The sequence below is a fragment of the Jaculus jaculus genome, chromosome 7 (assembly GCF_020740685.1).
Source record: "Jaculus jaculus isolate mJacJac1 chromosome 7, mJacJac1.mat.Y.cur, whole genome shotgun sequence".
In the NCBI taxonomy this organism is placed as follows: domain Eukaryota; kingdom Metazoa; phylum Chordata; class Mammalia; order Rodentia; family Dipodidae; genus Jaculus; species Jaculus jaculus.
In genome coordinates, this window is record NC_059108.1 from 27,092,812 (window position 1) to 27,116,908 (window position 24,097).

The window sequence follows — 24,097 nt, forward strand, 5'->3', positions numbered from 1 at the left end:
CTAACGTGGGTCCTGGGAAATGGAGCCTCAAACTGGGGTCATTAGGTTTCATAGGCAAGCGCTTAACAGCTAAGCCATTTCTCCAGCCCTGTTTTTTGGTTTTTTTGAGGTAGGGTTTCACTCTAGCTGAGGCAGTGTTTTGTTTGTTTGTTTGTTTGTTTGTTTTTTGAGGTAGGGTTTCACTCTAGCCCAGGCTGACCTGGAATTCACTATGGAGTCTCAGGGTGGCCTCGAACATAAGGCAATCCTCCTACCCCTGCCTCCCTAGTGCTGGGATTAAAGGCATGCACCACCACCCCTGGCTAGTGTTTGTTTTTTTTAATGGCAACCATTCTGACTGGGGTGTGATGGTATCACAGTGTAGATTAGATTTGCATTTACCTGATAGATTGGGAAGTTGAGCACTTCTGAGTGGAGGATTCTCTCTGTAGCCTGCCTTGCCTATCTTTGAAACCTTAATCCTCTTGCCTCAGTGCTCCAAGTACTGAGATTGTTGTGGGTTTTGAGAGTCTTCTCAGCTCTGGTTAGGCTTTTCTTAAGAGATTAGAGTGCCAGACACTGAACCAGAGCTCCTCAAGCCAGTGGCTGTTGAGCTCCTGTCTCATGACTCACAAAGAGCTGGCAAGTATGGACACACAGAAGGGTAGGTCAGAAGGATTTATTTAAAGTAGGGCAGAAAGTATAAGCAAAGCAGGTAAGCTCCCAAGTTGGGAGGGCTCCCAAGGGGGTAACCTGCATGGCTCAGGCTTTCTTGCAACTTTGGCAATGCAAACAAAGCAGGCATCCAGTTGGGATGAGCTTCATTGGCTGACTCCAGGTGTTTATGGTCAACCTTGATTGGTTGGTGAGTCAGGGAGGGGAGTACAGACTCTGAAAGAGCCTCCTAGGTGGGGAAAAAAATAGGATATGGCAAAATTAAGGAGGAATAGGCAGGAAGGTGTTCACTTTAAAAAAAATATTTTTTTCTATTTATTTCTTTAAGAGAAAGAGACAGAGAGAATGTGGGCATGCCAGAACCTCCTGCTACTGCAAATGAACTCCAGATGCATCTGGAGTTTGTATATCTGGCTTTATGTGGGTACTGGGGAATTGAAATTAGGTTGGCAGACATTGCAGGCAAGTGCCTTTAACCTCTGAGTCATCTCTTTATTCCCAGGAAGCTGTTCTTGATTACCGTTTGAGTCAGACTGGAGTTCCTTCATCTAGCTAGGGCAGGTCCGAATCTACATTCTTTTGGGCCTGTGTCCCTAACTACCTGCCGGGGAAGAGAAGCCTCCCTAGTGCTTAATCTTTGCCAAGAAAACAGGCATGCACTAAGTTTTAGAAGCAAATGAGAATTTCATTTTCTTGAAACCTAGGGAATAAATTGGACATGTCTAAGAATTTCATATATATGTGGTTAGAATTTTTAGATTTTTAAAATTTTATTTCCTAGTAATGTTTTTAACTTTGGGGTGTAATCTAAGGCTTTGGGCTAGTCTGTTTTTCTCATGAAGAGATTAGCATCTAGAAATATCTATCACATACTAAGAGTATCAGTAATTCTTCCTCCTTCGAAAAGCATCACTTTGAGAGAGATGTGGACATGTGTAGTGGTCACAACACTGTAATTTTAACATGTGTTTATGTTATTTCACATAATTGAAGACTTTTTCTTTTAATTCCTCTTTTAGAGACTGTAATGCAGTTCCTTGAGAAACTATCTGACAAACTTTCTGAAAGGTTAGTTTTTATTGTGTTTAATGTTTGAGTTATGGTGCTACTTTGTTTCTTTTTTCTTTCCATTCTTTCTCTCCCCTCTTCCCCTCTTCCTCCCTTCCTTTATAGGATCTCATGCAGACTGGCCTGCAATCACCTATGTAGCCAAGGATGATCTTAACTACTTGATCCTTCTTTCTCCACCTCTTAAGTGCTAGGGTTACCAGGCACGTGTCACCACCACACTTGGTTTTATATGGTGCTGGGGATTGAACTCAGGGCTTCATACGTGCCAGGCAGGCACTCTACTCACCGAGCCAGATCCCTAGCCCATGTGGCTAGTTTCTATAAGGGATTTGATTTATTAGAAAATTTGGGAAGCAACTTACTAAGAATGTAAGTCAGATCTGTGGCCCAGTCTATGAAAAGCACTTTGGAAACAGTTAATTCCTGAGGTGCCAATCTTGACACTGTAGGTTGTCTCCCCTCCTTGGTCATTGTCCTCAGCACCCCCTCAGTTGTGTACATTGAATGATGTTTCCAAAGTCCTTTTGAAAATATTTACTTTATCCTTAGTAGCATTTCTCTTATTTGGACAGAATAAAGGAGACTCAAGGCTATGGTGGATTAATCCATTTTGGACTTTGTATATTTTAAATGCTCTGCCTCAGTGTTTATACGTTCACATTCAGTGCTTTCCTATGTTTGGGGGTCTCTCTGGTACCTCCCACCAAGCCTGAGCCCTTGACTGGTGCTGATTGAGCACTTAGAGGAGTGGTAGCCCACCCTACCCTGAGCCACCCTAGGTTCCATGGTCTGTGGAGCAGCCACACACTTGTGTCTGTTTTATAAGCTGCCTAGAGTTTCCCTTGCTGTTTTGTATAATGGCAACACATTTATTGTTGGCTCAAATTTCTATTTTTTTTTTTTTTTTTTGTTGTTGTTTTTGAGGTAGGGTCTAACTCTAGCCCAGGCTGACCTGGAATTCACTATGGAGTCTCAGGGTGGTCTCGAACTCACGGCAATCCTCCCACCTCTGCCTCCCGAGTTCTGGGATTAAAGGCATGAGCCACCACGCCCAGCTCCTAAAATATTTTTAATCCTAGAGATCCATGTTGTCTTTGTTAATTATTAGCTGATTTATTGTACTCATGCTTTAAGCATTAATAATTTTTTCTATTCAAATGTATTTTGTAGATTATATTTTCAGCAAACATCTTCTTAATTTTATGGCTACATATAGAGGGTAATTCTAAAAGAGACTTCCAATTTTATAAATAATGAGTACCTACTGAATTATTGAATTACTATCCAGATAGTTTTTCCTGCAGGAAAAAAGTTATGAATAGCCATTGTAATTATAGCTTGGTACTCTTTTATACAAATTAACTTGTTAGTTTTGCTGACTGATGCTTTATCTGTTCCATAGAAATTTCAGTGATTTACTGATTTATATGTTGTTTCTTCTAGCACTTGAGTAAAAGCCGGTTAATGCTCGTTTGTTTTATGAGACGTCTCATTTTATCATGACTATTGAGAAGCTAGTTCTTAGTGTAATTGTTAAAATTTTGACAACAATTAATGATAGTTTTGTTTTACAGAACTGTAAAAGATTTTGAGATGATGCGAAGAATGAAAATGAAATTAAATCCTCAAAATGCTGTAAGTAAATATGATTGAAATTTTTACAAAATAAACACATATCCATAGAAACACTATTTGTTGCTGGGTGTGGTGGTGTATGCCTTTAATCTCAGTACTTGGGAGGGACTATCTGTTGATTCTAGGACACCTATGATATGCTAAAGTTTGTGCAGTCTTCTAATGCTTTCCTTTAATGAATGAGGAATTGAAATGTTTGATACATAGATCTGCATTTGATGCTACCTAGAAGCCTAGCCTTTGTATCAGTTAATGTGTGTGTGTGTATGTGTGTGTGTGTGTTAACTGAAACTATGTGTATTTTTGCAAATATTGTGTTCATTCTTCAAAAATTAGCTTTGCATTGCAAAGCAGCTTTTGAGGAGCTTGGGTGGAGGTTTGATCCTGGGTATGAATGTTTGAACCATGTGCTCATTTATTTGCTTGCTGATTTGTGATCTTCAGTTATGTGGAAACTAAGTGATAAAGCCTATTTCCCTTAAAAATACCTACACATTGTGTTTCAGTCCTAAGGTCACATGACCTTAGGACCTTACAGTGCAGATCAAGTGTCCTTATGATGAGAATGATGTCCAAGGTCTTAGGTTGCTGTGGAAGTGAAGGTACTCCAGACATTAGGACCCTTGTTCCCATGTATTTAAAGGCACAAACAGGGTTGCTGGGGTTGTCTACACCATCCTGTTGTAGGTCCTGCTGTTGATAAGTCTGAAATCTTAGCACCTGCCAGAGCCACAGACTTAGGGAGAATACAGGGAAAGCAGCTTTGCAGATTTGCAATATTTTCACCAGCCCCCAAGAGGTGCCCACCACGAGACAGATGATAGATGACTGGGCTGGGCAGACTTAGAGCCTTATCCAGCCTTTGACCTCCCTGGGGCTGTATCTGGTTGTACTGAAGAAGCTGTTGTTGGTCATCTGCACGCTTTGCACAGCAGGAAGAAACATTTGGGATACTGTATAATAGATCACAGTTTAGTTGGGTGACTGTAGAAATTGAAAAACTTGAAATGTGTTATAAAAAGATAATTCAATAAAAATTGATCTGGCTTGCTGCACACCTCCCCAGACATGTCTATATGGCTGATTGATACAGGTCATTAACTTTGTTAGTTTATCCTTTAGAATGACGTGTGTTTTCCATTTCCCCAAGTTCTAGGGTTATGTCCTATTTATACCTCTCTATGCACTGATTACAGAGATGTCAAATTTTCTCAGCCCATAAATTCTTTTTAAAATTTATTGACAAACTTCACACATGCACATAGTGTATTTTTTCATATTTATATTATTTATTTATTTATTTCACAGAGAAGAAAAGGGGAAAGAGAGAGAGAGAGAGAAAGAGAGAGAGAGAGAGAGAATATGGGCATGCCAGGGCTCTATCCACTGCAAACGAACTCCAGACGCATGTGCCCCCTTGTGCATCTGGCTTATGTGGGTCCTGGGAAATTGAACCTGGGTCCCTTGGCTTTGTAGACAAACTCTTTAATTGCTAAGCCATCCCTCCAACCCGCACATAGTGTAGTTCGATTGTACAAACCCTCCTGTTATTTCTGTTGTCCCTCCATCCTCTTCTGCCAAACCTCTTCTTGTCTTGTCCAAGTAACCACAGCTAATGGGAGGTCATGGATACAATGGCCACTTCATGTCTGGAAGACAGCATTCCATGTCACTCCTGCCAGCCTTCTTCTGCTCCTTCCACAGTGTTCCTTGAGCCTTGTAGGAAGTGATATGTATGTTTCATGTAGTGCTGAACACTCAACTGTCACTTACCCTTAATACTTTGATAGAGTTTTGAGTCTCTCCAGTGGTTACCACCAACTGCAAAGGTGACCAAAGGTGAGAGTAGCATTAATCTATGGGCATAAACAGAAAATTTAGAGAGCAATTTGATAGGCATAATGCTGGGTTCACCGGCAGGTAGGGCTGTAGGAGAGCCGGTCCCGCTGGTCTCTCCTTGGGGCTGAGCGGGATGGTGAGTGTTGACGACTCAGTACCTCTCCTAGTCACTGGAGAAAAACCACACTGAGTCGGGAGACTTGTCGAAGGAGGAACTCACTTTACTGTGACAGGCAGGTGTTTATATAGCATTGAGAACGAAGGCGGGGATCTCAGGAAAGTATGAGGTGTAAGGGCCCATAGCATATTGCGGCTTTTGAAATGATTGGTTCTAACTCTACCTTTTTTTTACAGAAGTAGCAGGTCAGAGGCCATTTGGCTCCCTGTTGAATCATAGCTGGCCAGAGACAGGTCGCCAAACTTTAGCTAGGCTCAGGAAGTTCCACTAGGCCTCATGTGTGGGCCTCTCAAGGCCCAACAGCATAACATATGTATTTGGCCAGATAAGAGTAGTGGCTTCTCTTCTAGGGCCTGTGACCTTCTCAGTTACAGGCTTATAAAGATATTTATTTAGGGGCTGAAGAGATGACTTAGCAGTTAAGGCATTTGCCTGCAAAGCCAAAGGACTACAGTTCAATTCCCCAGGACCCACGTAAGCCAGATGCACTAGGGGGCACATGTGTCTGGAGGTTGTTTGCAGTAGCTGGAGGCCCTGGCACTCCCATTCTCTCTCAAATAAATAAATAAAACTAAAAAAAGGATATTTATTTGGGGTGCTGGAGAGATGGCTCAGCAGCTAAAGATACTTTTTTGGAAAGCTTTATGGCCTGGGTTTGATTCCCTATCACCCACATAAAGCCAGATGCATAAAGTGATGCCTGCATCTGGAGTTCATTTGCAGTGGCAGGAGATCCTGGCACACCCATACTCACTCTCTTTGTGTCTGCCTCTTTCTCTTTGTCTCATCTTTATTGTTGAAATAAATAAAAATATTTCATTATTTGTTTGCACAAGGACAGAGAGAGAGGGGGAGAGAGAGAGAGAGAGAGAGCGATAGCGATCATGTCAGGGCCTCTTGCCTTTACAAATGATCTTCAGACACATGGATTACTTTGTGCATCTAGTTTTATGTGGGTACTGGAGAAGTGAACCTGGGCTGGCAGGCTTTGCAAGCAAGTGCCTTTAACTGCTGAGTCATCTCCCCAACCCCCAGTTATAGGTTTTTGACTAGGTTTTCGGTACCAGCCATGGATTCCCTCCCATGGAACAGGCTTCGGATCCAATCAGAGAGCAGTTAGTAACCCTTATAACAGATGTGTGACTATTATACCAGTGGGTGCATTTTTCCTGGATCGGGGCTTTTGTAGCTTGCAGGGTCCACTTCTGGATAAGACCATTGATGATCTCCCCCTCCCCCCCCCAGCTTCCTGCCTAACACTTTCCAGAACTATGACAGCTAGCCAGCAGGGAGAGAGGCTTCCAAGCTCAGCTTGATTTCTCAGTGTCCTGCAATTGAAGCATGTAGCATCTTCAGCAATGGCGTCTTACTATCTGGTTCTGATGGGCAACCATGAACATTGGCAATAGTCTGTATTATTTAGGGAAGCCTCTGGGGCTACTATCACCAACAACTCACTGGGTGGTATCCCACCCCTGGGATTGAGATTTTTCTATATTGACCTGTGACTTTTTGGAGCAGAATTATCCACCTCCATGGGATTCTTACGTTCAGCCTCTTTATTTTTAAATTTTGTGTGTGTGTGTGTGTGTGTGTATTATTTTTTTAAATTTATTTGAGAGAGAGAGAGAGAGAGAGAATGGGCACGCCAGAGCCTCCAGCCAGTGCTAATGAACTCCAGATGCATGCATCCCTTTGTGTATCTGGCTTATGTGGGTCCTGGAGAGTCAAACTTGGACCCTTTGGCTTTGCAGGCAAATGCCTTAACTGCTAAGCCATCTTTCCAGCCCCTTAAATTATATTTTCAATTAGTTAACAAAGAAGTAGGTTTCTAAATGGTTTTTTCATATCTTTAATTTTGGTTAACCCTCCTCCCCACCCTCTCCTGTCCTCCACTCCTCATCTTATTTCCACTTAAACCTTTCCTCTCTCAGTATTCTACCCATCTATTTTGATATCTATTGTCTCCTTCCCTTAAACTCTACATGAATTATTTAGGGTTTTTATACATATTTTCTAATTTATATTAATAACTGATTTTTGTTGTGTCTGCTAAGTTATCAATTAAAATCATAAGCCAAGGGGCTAGGAGGAATGCTCAGTGGCCTGGGTTCAATCCCAAGTCACCTATGGAAGGCAGGGGCAAAAAGTGGCAAATTGGGGCTGGAGAGATGGCTCAGCAGTTAAGACTCTTGCCTGCAAAGTCTAATGACCTGGGTTTGATTCCCCAGTACTCACATGAAGCCAGATGCACAAAGTGCCACATGCATCTGGAGTTTGTGTGTAGCAGCTAGAGGCTCTGGCGTGCCTATACTCTCTCTCTTTCACCCTGTCTTTCTCTTTGCTTGCAAATAAGTAAATAAATAAAACTTGGTAAAGTTGTTTGGCATTTGTTTGTAGTGACAAGATGACCTGGTGTGTCCATATGCATATACACATAAATAATTTAAAAATTATTTTTTTCACGTGTGTGTGTGCGCGCACATGCACACACAATGGTCTTCTGCTGCTGCAAACACATACCAGATGCATGTGCCACTTATTACATCTGTCTTTATGTGGGCACTGGGGAATTGAACCTGGGCAGGCAGGGTTTGCAACTGAGTGCCTTTAGGTACTGAACCATCTCCTTAACCCTCAAATAATTTTTTTTTAAAATCACGAGTTAGTAGCTTTGATAACAGTAAATTATTCCATTTTAGGTGCTAATGCCTTGGGACCCCCCCTACTATAGTGGTGTGATTCGTGCTGAGAGGTAAGTTTTCCAAGAAGTGCCTGGCAGGGATGTTTTATATTTTCAGTTACTTGGAAAATATTATACTGTCACAGAAGGACTTCTCTTTGGTGTTTTATATTTTACACTTTATTTGTTGATATGGCCACGTGATCATGGATGGTTTTAATTACTTTTTTGGTGGTTGGGGGGACAGGGTTTCATGTATCCCAGGCTGGCCTCATAACTGTCATGGAGATCAGGGTTATCTTGACTCTCCTGTCTCTACCTCCTGAATGCAGGGTGTGTGCTGATGTGTCCAGTTTGTGCGGTGCTTGGGATAAGACCCAAGGCTTTATGAATGCTGGGCAGTTATTTTACCAAGAGTGTTACACCCTCAGCTCATGCACAATAAGCAGACAGAGAAGGATGTAAATCACCTGTTTGTGTTCATCATGGGCTCAGTACACAAGGTTTTGCTTGATTCATTTCATCTGTTCCTTTTTTCTTTTATTTCTATGTTTGTCTTTCCTTTTCTCTTGTTTCACCCTTCTTTCCTTTTTATTGAAGTACTTAGGATCCTGCCAGCTTGCTCTTATTTGCTTATTTCTCTGAAGGACATTGATATCTTATGTATCTTCAGGACCATTATTGTCTGATATTAAATCATTTGGTCATCATCTAGTTTCTAGTCCATATTCATATTTTCTTGGTAGTACCTGTGCTGGTTGGCTGGCTGTTTCTGTAGCAAAAGGTACCTGAGATAATCAGCTTTATAAGGAGGAAGAATTTATTTTTGCTCCTGTTTTGGAGGGCTCAGTGTGTGGTCCACTGGGCCTCGGTGATTTTGAGCCCATGGTGAGGCACATGTAGTGGTGGGGAGACTGTGGCAGAGGAGGTACACCTCCTGGAAGCTGGGGGTAAAAAGAGTCAGGGTCCTGACTATGCACTCAGTGGTACCTTCTAGTGGCCTAGCTTCCTTCCCATAGTCCCCACCATCTCCCAGTAGCAACATGGGCCTTTGGGAGATGTTCAGGAGCCACACTGTAGCAGTACCAAATCTGCTTTTCCCTGTCAGCCAGCTTGGAATCCAAACAAGGCCTCCACATTTTAGGTAGTTTTCCTGTTCGCCAAGCTTTTCTCAAGCAGTTTCCCACACTGTGCATTTCCCCTTCCACGCTATCAAGAGCAGTTATTGCAGCATCCATGCCATTTTGTCTTGTGCAGTTTCCAACCTTCTGGATTTAGCTGGCTGTTTCCTTGTATCATTTCATGGGTTTCTTTCTCGCTGCTGTTGCTGTAAGCTGTGCTGCTCACAAGATTCTCAGACATTGCCATCAGGGCAGGGATACTTGGGTGCTGGTGTAAACTGCGTTATATCCCAGTAGAAGATGGAACTTGTCCTCACCACCGAGGGTGCTGAGAGCAACCCTAGGGTGCCACCCTGGCCATGTGCATCCTGGGGAGGATCAGGCCTCCCCTCTCTCACTTGGAATGCACTTGGTATCTGGTACTGGCAAATGGGCTTGCCCAGTTCCCCTACAGTTGGCATGGTTTCAGCTGCCTTTGAGGGTCCTTGATAGAAGCTGTAATCCTTGCTTTTCAACTACCAATTTTCTTTTTGTTTTTAATTAAGAACATACTTTGTATTAATACATCATGTGTTGGTATCCCATCTTTTCTCTTCTCCCTACTCCTGTTCCTCAGGGGCCCTCCTCAGTGGGGTTGCTGGTATTCCCCTTGGGGTTGTGGGTTATGTGTGTGGGAGCAGCAGTCAGTTATTGGGGGAAGGCAGTGGCTTTGGGCATGGCATCCCTACCTGTGACTCTTACAATCTTTCTGCCCCCTCTTCCACAAAATTCCCTGAGCTTTGGTGGGTGTTTTTTAAGTCTACTTCAGTGTTGTGCTCTCAGGAGTCTTTGGATCTCTACTTTGATAAGTGTGAGTATCCTCAGGGTCTGTCTCCTTCATCTTAGCACTGATTGTCAGGCTCACCATGGAAACCACTCTTGCTTGTCTTCCCACTTCCTGTATGATTTCACCTTGTCCTTGACTGAGATGCAAGAGGTGGTTTATTGCCTCAGTCTTGCTACATTGTGAAAAAGAAAAACATTCTCCAATGGAGAGTAAAGTCAGCATAGGTTAAATTGGACAAGTGTTATTAATCTAGGGAGAGTTTGATGGATATAGCCCTTCTTTTAACCAAGATTAGTGGAAGCTTGACATTGGAGAGCATCGTTTTTGTCTCCATAGGATTCAGGCCTGGTTCCCAGTTTCTGATATGGGTTCCTTTCCACTGAACGGATCTCTTAGCCAATCAGAAAGCCATAGGTTACCAAGGCTGTGTGCCACCATTGCACTGGTGTGTTCTTCTTGTCAGGCTGGTTGCTTCTGAGTGGCTTAGATCTCTGCTTGCTCACACCATTGATGGCCACTTTCCCCCATAGCTCATGCAGCGTTTTTCAGTACTGGATGGGCTGACTGGGGACTGGCTCTCTTCCTGATTCTAGCCAGGTCTCTCTTGTTCTGCGTCAGCAGCATGTGGTATCTTCAGCAATAGGATCTTACCTTTTACCTTAGGTGGGTAATCAAGTGCTTTGACAGAAGGCTATCTTGTTTTGGAGACTTTATAGGTCTTTCTGATCACCAGCTTAATGTGGATAGCACCTATTTCTGGTACTGTGAGTTACAGGTTAGAGCCAAAGTTTTTTAAGGTTAGGTTTCAACCCACCCTCTTCAGGGCTTTCTTTTTGGGGCATTGCCCCTATACTCTTGTCGAGTTGGTAGAAATGCAAACTTGTACAACCACTATGGAAATCAATACGGGGATTCCTGAAAAAGATGAATATAAAACTACCAACAGGTCCGAGTATTCCCTTACTGAACATTTACCCTAAATGCTTCATGCTTCACTACAGAGATACTTGCTCAACCATGTTTATAGCTGCACAATTAATAATAGCTAAGAACTTGAATCAACCCAGGTGGCCATCACTGGACAAATGGATAATGAAGTTGTGGTACATTTGCACAATGGAATTATACTCGGCAGTAAGAAAAAAAAAAACATGATACAATGAAATTTGTAGGAAAATAGATGGACTTAGGAGAGATCATTCGCAGGGAACACACACAATCATAGAAAGACAAACACCACAGGTTCTCACTCACCTGCGGTTCCTAACCTGGATCAGCTTGAGTTGCTGGCATAGCAGAAGGCAACTTGAGGCCCAGACAATAGGGATGGAAGAGTGTTTTTTTTGGGGGGGGAGGGTAAGGTGAGGGGAATAAACACAAAACTAAACTCAAAATGAACTGTTACCATAGAAACCTTTCTTCTTGAAAGTAGATTAAAAGATATAACCAATTTTCAAAATAAGGATTTAATAGTTTCCTTAAGTGATGACCAATGAGTATTTTTTTGGCTTTCTTTTGAAAATATCCTTATAAATTTAGGAATTTAATTGATTCAACATGTTTCACTTTATTACAGTAATTTTTGGGAGGATGCCAAATTGGTAAAATGTGCTGAAAATTTTAATGCCTTGATTTTAACTGTCTTCTAGGAACTTGCCTAGGGAGTATCAGGGCATGTTTAGAAGACCCAGTGATAGGGTACATTGCAGGACCAAGTGGCAGTTTCTCCAGGTCTGAACTAGGAGCTTTTCTGCCAAGAAGGGGTCTGAGGATAGGCTGACCAATATCATGGGGTTGAAAAACTCACAGACAAATGACACCCCAGCCACTTGCCTTCAGCATCTTTCCCCTAAACTTCTTAGGGAGAAAGTCCTGCCTGTTTCCTTTCCCCAGCTGCAACCCTTCCTTCTTGCTTCCCCATGGCCCAGAGCAGACATCTCACTCAGCTCCAAATTGTGGTCTTTGGTCTTCATTTGGTGTGGGTGGCCTGCACCAGAAGGAAACTACTCCTGATCAGCGTGAGGCCACAGGATGGTCTAGCTCCTGGCTTCAGAAGCCAGGTTAGGCCAGGTGGCCCTGGTGGGTGCTTTGGAAGCTGAAGGAAAGGTCTTGTTCATTCTCACGGCTACATGTCACTTCAAAGGCAGGCAGGTTCTAGCATCTCCATCCTTTCACTGCCCCTTTTCCTGTACCTAACTTGAGAGGACAGCGGCTCTCCCTGTGTGCCATACACCAATACCTAAAGATGTCGTCCAGTGTAACATTATCATCAGGCATCACTGTAGGTGCTAAAGCTTTCTATTCCACTCTCTCATGATAAAGTTAAAATAGTTCCCCTGGCAATTATATTGTACTCTGCTGTGTGTGTTTTCCCATGGTGCCATCTTACCTGTCATTTCTTCACAGTTTGTTGAGTGCCAGCTGTATGTTTGCCACTCCAGGCTCAGCACACATCATATGGGCTCTGCACACCTCAGCCTCCTCCACATGGTACTCCCCTCCCCCCACATCTGGCGTCTTTACGGACGGCAGGCGTGAGGGATAAACCAGTGAGCGAGGGCACAACCATCATCACTTCCAATGCCAGGATTCTCCTTTTATGAAAAGTGGGTCAGAAGTTATGATGGACATTTGGATTTCATCTCCTGCCTAGTGTAATTTATGTTTATTCAAGGAATCCAATTATTAATTTAGTAGTAAGTATGTATTTGTATGTATTTTAGTGCAAAAAGTACAAATGTAATGAGCACCTACAATGTTTGTAGAGCCATTATTTTTGGCTATTGTTATAAATTTTGGCCTAATTTATTTACTCAAAAATAAACATTCAGGGCTGGAGGGATGGCTTAGTGGTTAAGCGCTTGCCTGTGAAGCCTAAGGAACAGGGTTCAAGGCTCAATTCCCCAGGACCCACATTAGCCAGATGCACAAGGGGGTGCACGCATCTGGAGTTCATTTGCAGTGGCTAGAGGCCCTGGCGCATCCATTCTGTTTTTCTCTATCTGCCTCTTTCTCTCTGTGTCACTTTCAAATAAATAAAAATAAACAACAAAAAAACCCATTCAAATCACATATTTTGAAATACTTTTATTGAGAAAGACAGAGTAGGAGAGTGTGTGGAGGGGTGTCATTCCTGGGCCTTATCTTGCTGCAAAGAACTCCAGACGCATGTGTCACTTTATGTGTCTGGCTTTATGTGGGTAGTAGTGAGTCAATCCCAGGCCAGCAGCCTTTGCAAGCAACACCTTTAACAACTACACCAGCTGCCCAGCCCCCAGACCACATATTTTGGATCTGCTTTGGTTTATGGTGGGATAAGTAGAGTACAACAATGTTATTTAGTGTAAAAATAATTAAGTTTACTAGATATATTGGCCCTAATTTAAGATCTATAACTATGGGGCTGGAGAGATGGTGTTGCAGTCTGGTTCGCATTGCTGGTAGAAATCACCCAACCAAGAGCAGCTTCTGGGAAAAAGACTTATTTTGGCTTACAGGCTTGAGGGGAAGCTCCAGGATGGCAGGGAAAAATGATGACATGAGCAGAGAGGGTGGACATCACCCGCTGGCCAACATAAGGTGGACAATTGCAACAGGAGGGTGTGCCAAACACTGGCATGGGGAAACTGGCTATAAAGCCCATAAGCCCGCCCAGAACAATACACTCCTTCTAGGAGGCATTAATTCCCAAATATCCATCAGCTGGGAACCTAGCATTCAGAACACCTAAGTTTATGGGGCACCTGATTCAAACCACCACAGATGGCTTAGCAATTAAGGTACTTGCCTGCAAAACCTAAGGACCCAAATTTAATTCTCCAGTACCCATGTAATCCAGATGCACAATGTGGCATATATCTCTGGTATTGTTTGCAGAGGCCAGAGGCTCTGGTGTGCCCATTCTCTCTTTTTGCCTCTTACTCTTTCTCTAGTAAATAAATATTTTAAAACTTCAAAAAAGATCTATAAGTATGTAATATACACATTAAAATCTGTTTATATTCTAAGCATTTCCCATAAACAAACATTTTACCAGATGAGAACTTCAAATTCATATTGTGTATCTTAGGTTTTCACTTACTAATATTTATATTCTACAAGTGATACTTCATAAAAAAAATTTCATAATGCGAATTTATCATTACCACTACAATTGGCACTAGTCATATTTTATATATATGTATGTATTAAGAATATGTGTTTGGTTGGGTCATTGATGCCAACTTTATAAGCAGGTTAGTGAAAGAGCAAACCTGAAAAGAGTAAGATTAAGGTATGATAAGTGTACCTTAACTATTAATGCTAGCCAAAGAAGACTCCATTCTTCTGAAGAAAGGGAGTTTGTATATCCTTCAAATGATAGAAATCCATTTATCTTTCAGGGTCCATTGAGGGTTATCTCCAGGATTCCTTGTGGATGTGCAAACACAGCATGCTTGGGTCTCATATATAAAATGGTGTTTGGTTTGCATAGGGCCTGTGTACATCCTCTCATAGACTTTAATCATTTCTGGTTATCATACCTACTGCAGTATAAATAGTTATCTTGGACTGTTTGAGGAGTAATGCCAAAGCAGCCTGTCCATATTTCCCCCCCTAAATGTTTTCTGTTGTGGTTGTATGAATCCCTGAACCTGGAACTTGAGGATTCAGATGGCTAGCTGTATACCTTCCTGTTTTGAATATTTCTGTAGCCACTCTGCTCTTTACTACCTAGAGAAAACATAAATGAGTTTACTTTCATAAATCAAATAACCTGTTGACCTTTCCTTCCTTCTCTTAGGTATAATATCGAGCCCAGTTTATATTGCCCATTTTTCTCCCTTGGAGCATGCATGGAAGGCCTGAATATATTGTTTAATAAACTGTTGGGCATTTCACTATATGCAGAGCCTCCTGCAAAAGGAGAGGTGTGGTGTGACGACGTCCGAAAGCTGGTAAGCCTCCCTAGCTGTGACACCATTTGGGTTGGTTATTGAGTCCCCAGAAGTTTTTCCTTTGAGTTAGATCCAGGGGTGTCCCACCTAATTTCTGCTTCATAAAATTCTGAAAACTGTCACTTCTGGTTTAGTAGCTATGTAAAGGATCTGAACATAAGTTTTTTTACAGGAACTTGACAAAGGTTGAATTTTCATGCACATGCCATTATGTGTTCATGAATTTTGCTTATAGGAAAATGTGTTGTTATGTAGCAGTGCTATGTTCCTTTTGGCTCCCAGACTCATTACTTCCTTTCTTTTCAACTCTTCTCATGGTATTGGTTATTAAGTTATTTATTTTATTTTACTTTTTTTTTAAAATTATTTATTTATTTATTTGAGAGCGACAGACACAGAGAGAAAGACAGATAGAGGGAGAGAGAGAGAATGGGCGCGCCAGGGCTTCCAGCCTCTGCAAACGAACTCCAGACACGTGCGCCCCCTTGTGCATCTGGCTAACGTGGTACCTGGGGAACCGAGCCTCGAACCGGGGTCCTTAGGCTTTACAGGCAAGCACTTAACCGCTAAGCCATCTCTCCAGCCCTACTTTTGTTTTTTTTTGAGGTAGGGTCTTATTCTAGCCCAGGCTGACCTAGAATTCACTGTGTAGTCTTAGGCTGGCCTTGAACTAGCAGTAATCCTCCTACCTCTGCTTGCCAAGTACTTGGGTAAAGGTGTGTGCTACCACACCCCAACAGAGAGAGAGAGAGAATATGTGCATCAGGGCCTCTGGCCTCTGCAAATGAACTCCAGATGCATGCTCCACTTTGTGCATCTGGCTTTACATGGGTACTGGGGAATTGAACTTGGGACATTAAGCTTTATGGGCAAATGCCTTAACCATTGAATCATCTCTCCAGCCCATTAGATACTGATTTTTTTATCCCAAGTCCTGATTTATTTGGCTTCTTTGACAAAAACTTCAGGCCTGGAGTTCATCCTTCTGCTAGGGTCTGCTTTATTAATTTCTTTTTCGGTGATTTTGAGGCTTTCTTTTTAAAAAATGTTTTTTTAATTGTTTAATTATTTAAATTTATTTGCAAGAGGAGAGAGAGAGAGAGAGAGAATGGGCCTCTAGCCACTGCAAATGAACTCCAGATGCATGCGCCACCATGTGCATGTTGCTTATATGGGCATTGGGGAATCGAACCTGGGTCCTTTGGCTTTGCAGGCAAGCACCTTAACTGGTAAGCCATATCTCCAGCCCTAATATTTTATTTATATTTATTTATTTAACAGAAAGAGGCAGAGAGAGAGTGAGTGGGAGAGAAATGAAGGGGGCGCACTAGGGCCTCCAGCCACTGTAAACAAACTCCAGACGCATGTGCCACCTTGTGCATCTGGTTTACATGGGTGCTGAGGAATTGAACCTGGTTCCTTTGGCTTGGCAGACAAGCTCCTTATCCATTAAGCCATCCCTGCAGCCCGTGGCTGTCCTTCTTTTTAAATATTTTATTTATTTATTTGAAAGGCAAAGAAAGGGAGAAAGAGAGAGAGAGTGAGTGAGTGAGCAAGAGAATAGGTACACCAGGGCTTCTAGCCACTTCATATGAACTCCAGAGTCATGCACAACCTTATGCATATGGCTTACATGGGTTCTGGGGAATCAAACCTGGGTTCTTAGGCTTCACAGGCAAGTACCTTAACCACTAAGACATCTCTCCAACCCAATTTTGAGGCTTTTTTGACCTTATTTATCTCATGCTTTCATGCTTATCACACTGTACCTACTTCACTGTTCACTGTGTTCCCAGCACTGTCAGCTTGCCTTGCTCTCTGGGCCAACTCTGAGCATGGGATAGATGTGAAGAAAGTGTGACAAGGATAAACAAACTGAGGGGTATTGAATGTCTACTGTTAACTACTAAATATCCCTTTGTATATTACCAGCATCATACAATGGTAGAAGTCAGGAAAATGCAGACCTGTAATAAAAAAAAAATCACTGACAGAGTCTGAAAGAACAAGATGCAAGGGGCAGCATGCTCTCACCCATCCTGGGGAGTGAGGACTTTTCCTGGCCAGCACCAGGCCCTTGTGTTTATTTCCACTTCTCAGATCCTTGAACAAGTCCAGGCAAAACTATTGCAGAGAGGGAACAAAAGAGGTTGGAGTGGGGAGAATATCTAGACAAACATGGGATGTAGGAAGTAAGTAAAATGTGTGTATTTATGACCATGGATGTTTAATGTTCAGGGTCTTGTGTCAGGAATGTTTCCCCATTTTTAGAGGGGTGTGTGTATGTGCAGATTATGTACGGTGTGGTGTGTTATGTGTGATGTTTGCAATGTACACCATGTGTGTGCATGCTTAAAGCCAGAGGAGCACTTGGGTGCTCTTCTCTGTCAGTCCTCTGCATACTTACTTGAGATAGGCTGTCCCACGACCTGGAGCTGCTGTGTTTGGTCAGTGAGCCTTGCCAATTTTCCAGTCCATGTACCCCTTCCCACCACAAATTGTGGTTAAAGATGTGTGTGTGTGGCCATGCCCGGCTTTTTACATTGTGGGGGATTTGAACTTGAATGGTCTCAGACCCTCACTCTTAGGTCCTGAGCCATCTCCCCAGCCCTCATTTTTAGTTTTTGTTGGGTTTGTTCCCTGAATCTAAGCTTGTTTTCTAGGCTGTTGTCCATGAGTCTGAAGGACTGTTGGGATACATTTACTGCGATTTCTTCCAGCGAGAAAACAAACCATATCAGGTAACCTTTTCTTTACAAGCTGACTTGTTTAGAACTGATTGGCAGTTGATCTGTATTAATCTGAACTTTATGTGTTGTTTTTTTATTATTTAAAGACACTAAAGATAGGTACAAAATACAGAAATTTCAGAATTCAATAGAATTTGAAAATGATAAAGGTCATGAAAAGAATTACATCCATCTGTATCTTACTTGTACCTGGAGCATGAGTTAATGACACTAATAATGGCTGGGCAACGTTTTTCAAGCTCTTATTTTTGCCAGCCAGCTCATGGAGATCTTTATGTACTCATGCCTTTTAATGTTCTTCTCAGCCATGTGAACTAGGTTTTGACGATATAAGGAAACTAAGGTCTGAGGTTATGCACTGCCCCCGAAGCACACAGGTGAAGATGGTAGGCCTTGACTGTAGACTTTCTGGCTAGAGTCACAACTCTCAATTTCTCTCCATGCTTGACAGTGAACCGGGTTTGAAATTGCAGAAGGTAGGCTCATACAGAAACTGTACCACTTCGACATAGTTCATTATATGAAAGCTTGTTGGTGAGCTGGTCAGCTTCAACATGTTCATGAAAGCTATGGAAAATGGAAGAACTTCAGGTTACCAGTTTCAAAGAAACTATGATACTGAACAGTCATTCACAATTTCCAAAGCATTTGAAGAGATATAAGCCTAGAAAATGTCCTCAGCCAGGCTGAGATGTGATAGGAAGCCTTCTGTCTACAGATGAGGCTCACAGTGTCCCTCCCTATGTGCTGAGTACCTTGAGTGTGGATCTAAGCTCTTTGAGGCATTTTATCTTGCACCAGGCACATTGTCAGTTCAATGTATGTTCTTGGAACAAATGAATGAATGTATTGGTATAAGCCCAACGTATTGTTAGCCTTTTACAAATTTAAATGTTAGCATAATAATAATGGTTGAGGGGAAAAGTACCTATAAGTAAATATACAGAATAAAAATAGAATAAGTTAATAGCTTTGTCACGAGCACTCTCAAAGATGATTGGTTGAGAGGATTCCGCCTGCGAAGGCCAATGATACTCAGACACTGGTATACTTGCAAAGGAGTTTACTGGGATGAAAGTCACGCACAAGCAAGTCCAAACTATCACAAATAATATTATAGCTAATATAACATATAACCAAGGTATAGTCATCGCTACATTACTAACACAAGAATATTTCTAACGAGTCTAACATGTATACGACCTGACAACGCAAGATTTGAGTTGCGACGTTTTACAACGTTTTACGACCTGACCAACGCGAGGTTCGAGCTGTGCTCCAAGCCGAGTCTTGGTCCGCTGGCGCAAGCTAGTGCTTTGGCTTACAGATGATCATTCGGACAGAGTGTCGGGCTGATGAATTCGGATCGGTGACATGTCTCGCGGGGGTCTCAGTCAGGACTGCTGAGTAACCTTTCAGTCAGTCATAGTGTTGGGGAGACTGAGACAATGGTTGCTGAGCAGCTGGGGTTTTTATACCTTCCAATGCTTATCTAATAGTTCCACACACACATCTGCTAATCTCTACTACGTCACTGCACACAGTTAGTCTTAGTTTTGCTTACAAGCTTTGACTTTGCATTTTTTACTCTCACAACAAACTTGTTTATCCTAAACTGGCCCTGGACCATATGCTGGTCCTCACATGCTCATAACATAGCTTGAACTCACATTTCTGCACAACATTATATTCAGTAAGACGTTTTTACTCTATAGTGTGCCTAGCACCTTAATCTTTCTGTATGTCTTCTGATTCTCAAAGGATTGCCACTTTACAATTCGAGGAGGCAGGCTAAAGGAAGATGGAAGCTATCAGCTCCCAGTCGTGGTTCTTATGCTGAATCTTCCCCATTCCTCAAGGAATTCACCCACCTTATTGACTCCTGGAATGATGGAAAATCTTTTTCATGAAATGGGACATGCCATGCACTCGATGCTGGGACGAACTCGGTACCAACATGTCACTGGTGAGCTACAAAGAGGACTTAAAATTTTTTTAATATATTTTATTTATTTATTTGAGAGAGAGAAAAAGAGGTAGAGAAAGAGAGTGAGAGAGAATGTGTGAGAGAATAAATATGTACCTACTCATTCTCTGGCATACTGACAAGTGAATAGGTGGATGGATGTTGCTTGTTTCATCTAAAATAAAATTCTACCTAGCATGTCAAAACACAAAATACTGCCTTAAAAGTATGATAAATTTTTTTCTTATATTATCCCCTACATAAAATTATAGTTCTAGTTTGAGTTTTTTTATGTATATATGTTACTGCATATGATATTCTGATTTTTCCTTTTAGTTGTCTTGTGTGTTTTGAGGCAAGGTCTCATATACCCTAGGCTGGTCTTGAACTTGCTGTCAACTGAGATTGGCCTTGAACTCCTGATCCTACTGCCTCCACCTCCCAAGTAGATTTCATATAGTCCAGGCTACCCTTTATTTCACTATGCATCTGAGACTAGGCTTGATTTCCTGGTTCTTCTGTCACCACTTCCCTAATGCTGGGATTTGTGTCATCGTGCTTCTACTGTCTTTACTCACCACCATGAGTGGTCAGCATTTGACCACCAGGTAAATTGCTTATATCCGTTGCTTACTAAGTTCACTCAGATTTTGTGCAAGGAAAGGATGTTTGAGAAGACTATGTATGGATGTATTCATCAGAATCATAAAGTATCAGAAGGGTCAGGCAGGGGCTGGGGAGATGGCTGAGCAGTTAAAGCACTTGCCCGCTAAGCCTAATAACTTGGATTTGATTCCTCAATACCCATGTGAAACCAGATGCACAAAGTGGCACGTGCATCTGGAGTTCACATACCGTGACTCAGGGCCTTTGTGTACCCATTTTCTCTCCTCCTCCTCATTCTGCTTGAAAGTAAGTAAATAAAATTTAAGAATATAAAAAGGATTCTGAATTTATTGAAGAGAAAAGGTCATGCAGGATTTGTTGCTTTAAGTAACTTTGTGTTTAAAATACTGATTTTCCTCATTGAGGACTGACTTTGTTACAAGAAGCAATATGGAGATAAAATAAAGTACTTTTAAAACAAATGAAGGATAAAGGCATTTGGTAATGGAATTTAATAAATACAAATGCTCTATTAGTTGTAAGAATGTTTTAATTTGTATTTCATGTCAAGCCAGCATAGCAGAAGACAGGTTGTTTGTAGAGGGTGTGAGCCATGGCTTTATAAGGTGTTTCAGCAGCTGTGCAAATATTTTGTTTTACTTTTGATATAAAGAAAAATATATAGGATTATAGTAAGCTTTTCCCCAAATATGTATAATAATCTTATATAAGTAAAATATTGATTCAGTGAATTAAAGCTTATCATAGTTCATTAGAAGTACAAAAAAGTTTTAAAAGTATACATAAAATGAAAAATAAACATGTTGATTTAAGTTATACTGATTTTTCTTTTTTCTCCCTGTTTTAGGGACCAGGTGCCCCACTGACTTTGCTGAAGTTCCATCTATTCTGATGGAGTACTTTTCAAATGATTACCGAGTGGTTAACCAATTTGCCAGGCATTATCAGACCGGACAGGTAGGAACCACATATTACTCAAAATTATTTTGGCTATCTGAGGGATTTTGTGCTTCCACATGAATTTCAGAATTGTTTTTCTATTTCTGTGAAGAATGCCATTGGAATTTTGATGGGGAATTGCATTAAATCTGTAGGTTGCTTTGGTAAGATAGACATTTTCACAATATTGATTCTTCCAATCCAAGAACATAGGATGTCTTTCCATTTCCTAGTGTCTTCTGCAGTTCTCTCTTGTTTGTCTTAAAGTTTTTATTGTAGAGATCCTTCACTCCCTTGGTTAGGTTTATTACCAGGTCCTTTATTTATTTATTTTGAGGCAACTGAGAACCACTAATCTAAGTTAAACATCCCTAATCTGAAAATTGAAAATCTGAAATTTTGAGTTGTGACACAGTGCCACCAGTAGGAAATTTTATCTCATGTGGCAGGCCTTACTCAAAACCAGGTGTACTATAAATAGCATATAAAATTGCCTTCAGGCTATATGCTTAAGTAAGGTGTTGAAGCATAGGTGAATTTTCTATTAAGAGTTAGGTTCTGGTCTGGGGAGATGGCTCAGAGGTTAAAGGCCTACAAGCCCAGGTTTGATTCCCCAGTATCCACGTAAAGCTAGATGCACAAAGTGGCATCTGTAGTTTGTTTGCAGTGGCTGGAGGCCCTTGTTCACCCATTCTCTCTCTTCTATCTATCTGCTTACAAATAAGTGAACAAATATTAAGATTAAAAAGTATGAAAAAGTTTGGGTCCTGGGGCCAGAAAAATAGCTCGGTTGTTAAAATACTTGCCTCATAGACATGAGGACCCAAGTTTCATCCCCAGAACCCACATAAAATTTCTGGGCATGGTGGCACACTCTTGTAATCCCAGTGCTGAGGAGACAGAGACAGACAGATCCCTGGGGTTTACTGGCCAGCCAGTCTAGCCTAATTTACAAGTTCCAGGCCAGTTAGAGACCCTGTCCCAAAAAAGGTAGACAGTGCATGACAGAAATGACATCTCAGTTTGTCCTCTGGCCTCTCCATGTATGCACACATGTGGTTATGCACATATACATATACATACACATATATGTACACACCCACAAAGTGTTGAGCCCAATGTGTGTGCTTTTTATAGCTTTTTGTCAGTTGGTCTTCAGGGAGGAGGTTTTCAACTCAACTCCAGCTTGACTTCACAATGACCTTGCAGCCCAAGCATGTGGAGTCTTCAGCAATAGTCTTTTTAAATTTTTTAAATTTTATTTTGTTATATTATGTTGTTATGTTATTATTTGAGGTAGGGTTTCACTCTAGTCCAGGCTGACCTGGAATTTACTATGTAGTCTCAGGCTGGCCTTGAACTCCTAGTGATCCTCCTACCTCTGCCTCCTGAGTGCTGGGATTAAAGGTGTGCACCACATATACCCAGCTACCTGTAAGTATCATAACTATTAGTATTTCTGTTTACTGTCCACATTTGTTAATTTTCATTTTATTTTTGAATATTTCATACGTGTATCTAATGCATTTTGATCATATTTGTTCCTGTTATCCTCTCTTTTCCCCCTCCCACTGAACTTTGTCTTTCAGACTAGCCCATTTTTACGTTCATGACTTTTTTGTGACTTGGTATATTCCTTCCTTCCTTCCTTCCTTCCTTCCTTCCTTCCTTCCTTCCTTCCTTCCTTCCTTCCTTCCTTCCTTCCTTTCCTGAGGTAGGGTCTCACTCTAGCTCAGGCTGACCTGGAATTCACTATGTAGTCTCAGGGTGGCCTTGAAGTCGTGATCCTCTGCCTCCCCGTGCTGGGATTAAAGGTGTGTGTCACCACACCCCGCGTGACTTGGTATATTTCGTTTAGGTTGCTTGCATGCGCATTGGTTGTTGGGGGTGTTATTTACTAGAGCATGGGCTCATTCTTATGCTGGAAAGCACAGCTGCTGTGAGTTCATAATGTAGCAGCCTTCCACAGCACTGCTGTCCATCCTCCTGCGTTTCCATTCTTTCTGTCCCTTCATCTGCAGTGTTCCATGAGCTTTGCAGGGGGCTTGGGGGCAGGGGGTGATATGTATGTCCTCTTTCAGGCTAAGAGCACAGTAGTTACTTATCCTGAGCCCCTCTGCAGTGACCCTGACCACTGCAATAGGAAGCTGTGTTTGAGGCTGAGAGTAGCACTAATCTATTATGAGCATACATGTTTGAGAAGCTTGGTATACCCTTTACTACTGATTTACATCTCCAGCCCCACTGTCCTAATGTACACTGGAAAATACACTCGTCCCTTCTGGAGGAACTTGGATCTTATGGCGTTACATTAGATGGTGCTTTCTCCCATCAGTGTGCTTTTTTTTTTTTTTTGTTTCAAGGTAGGGTTTCACTCTAGGCTAACCTAGAATTCACTTTGTAGCCTTGGGGTGGCCTTGAACTCACCTTGATCCTCCTACCTCTGCCTCCCGAGTGCTGGGATTGAAGGCGTGCGCCACCACACCTGGCTCATAGTGTACATTTCTATTGCAAGTATAAATTATGTTCATATTTGCATCTCCAGGACCTAGACTGAGGAAAGCTTGGGACAGAGAGGTATTCAGGCTTCCTGAGGAGCAGACTGTGGGCACCCTGCATTGAGGGCATTTTGCATGATTACCTTGCACTCCATCCCTGCTCATCTTCAGCTTTCTGTGGACTGCCCATACTTGGCTCTGTCTGCTCAGCCTGGTTTGCAACAGACTTTGCCATCTCACTTTCCCAGTACCTGCTGCTCCTGACCTTTGGCTCCCATGCAGCTGTGCCTCCCCCCCCAACCCCAGCTTCCCTGAATCTCACCTTTGAACTGTGGCCTTGCTTACAGGCCTGTAAGTAGGGGATGAGGGTGAC

General features: G+C 42.0%; 1 protein-coding gene across 2 annotated transcripts in view; it reads left to right on the forward strand.

Annotated features, from left to right (window-relative positions):
- LOC101607406 (mitochondrial intermediate peptidase) overlaps positions 1-24,097 on the forward strand; it is a 158,005-nt gene that overhangs the window by 40,797 nt on the left and 93,111 nt on the right. For both annotated transcript variants that reach the window (XM_004670524.2, XM_045154713.1), the window contains 7 exons: positions 1,674-1,722; positions 3,300-3,360; positions 8,080-8,132; positions 14,791-14,944; positions 17,608-17,685; positions 19,456-19,660; positions 21,135-21,244. In XM_004670524.2, the coding sequence (XP_004670581.2) occupies positions 1,674-1,722; positions 3,300-3,360; positions 8,080-8,132; positions 14,791-14,944; positions 17,608-17,685; positions 19,456-19,660; positions 21,135-21,244 (710 nt within the window). The remainder of the gene's footprint in view (positions 1-1,673; positions 1,723-3,299; positions 3,361-8,079; positions 8,133-14,790; positions 14,945-17,607; positions 17,686-19,455; positions 19,661-21,134; positions 21,245-24,097) is intronic.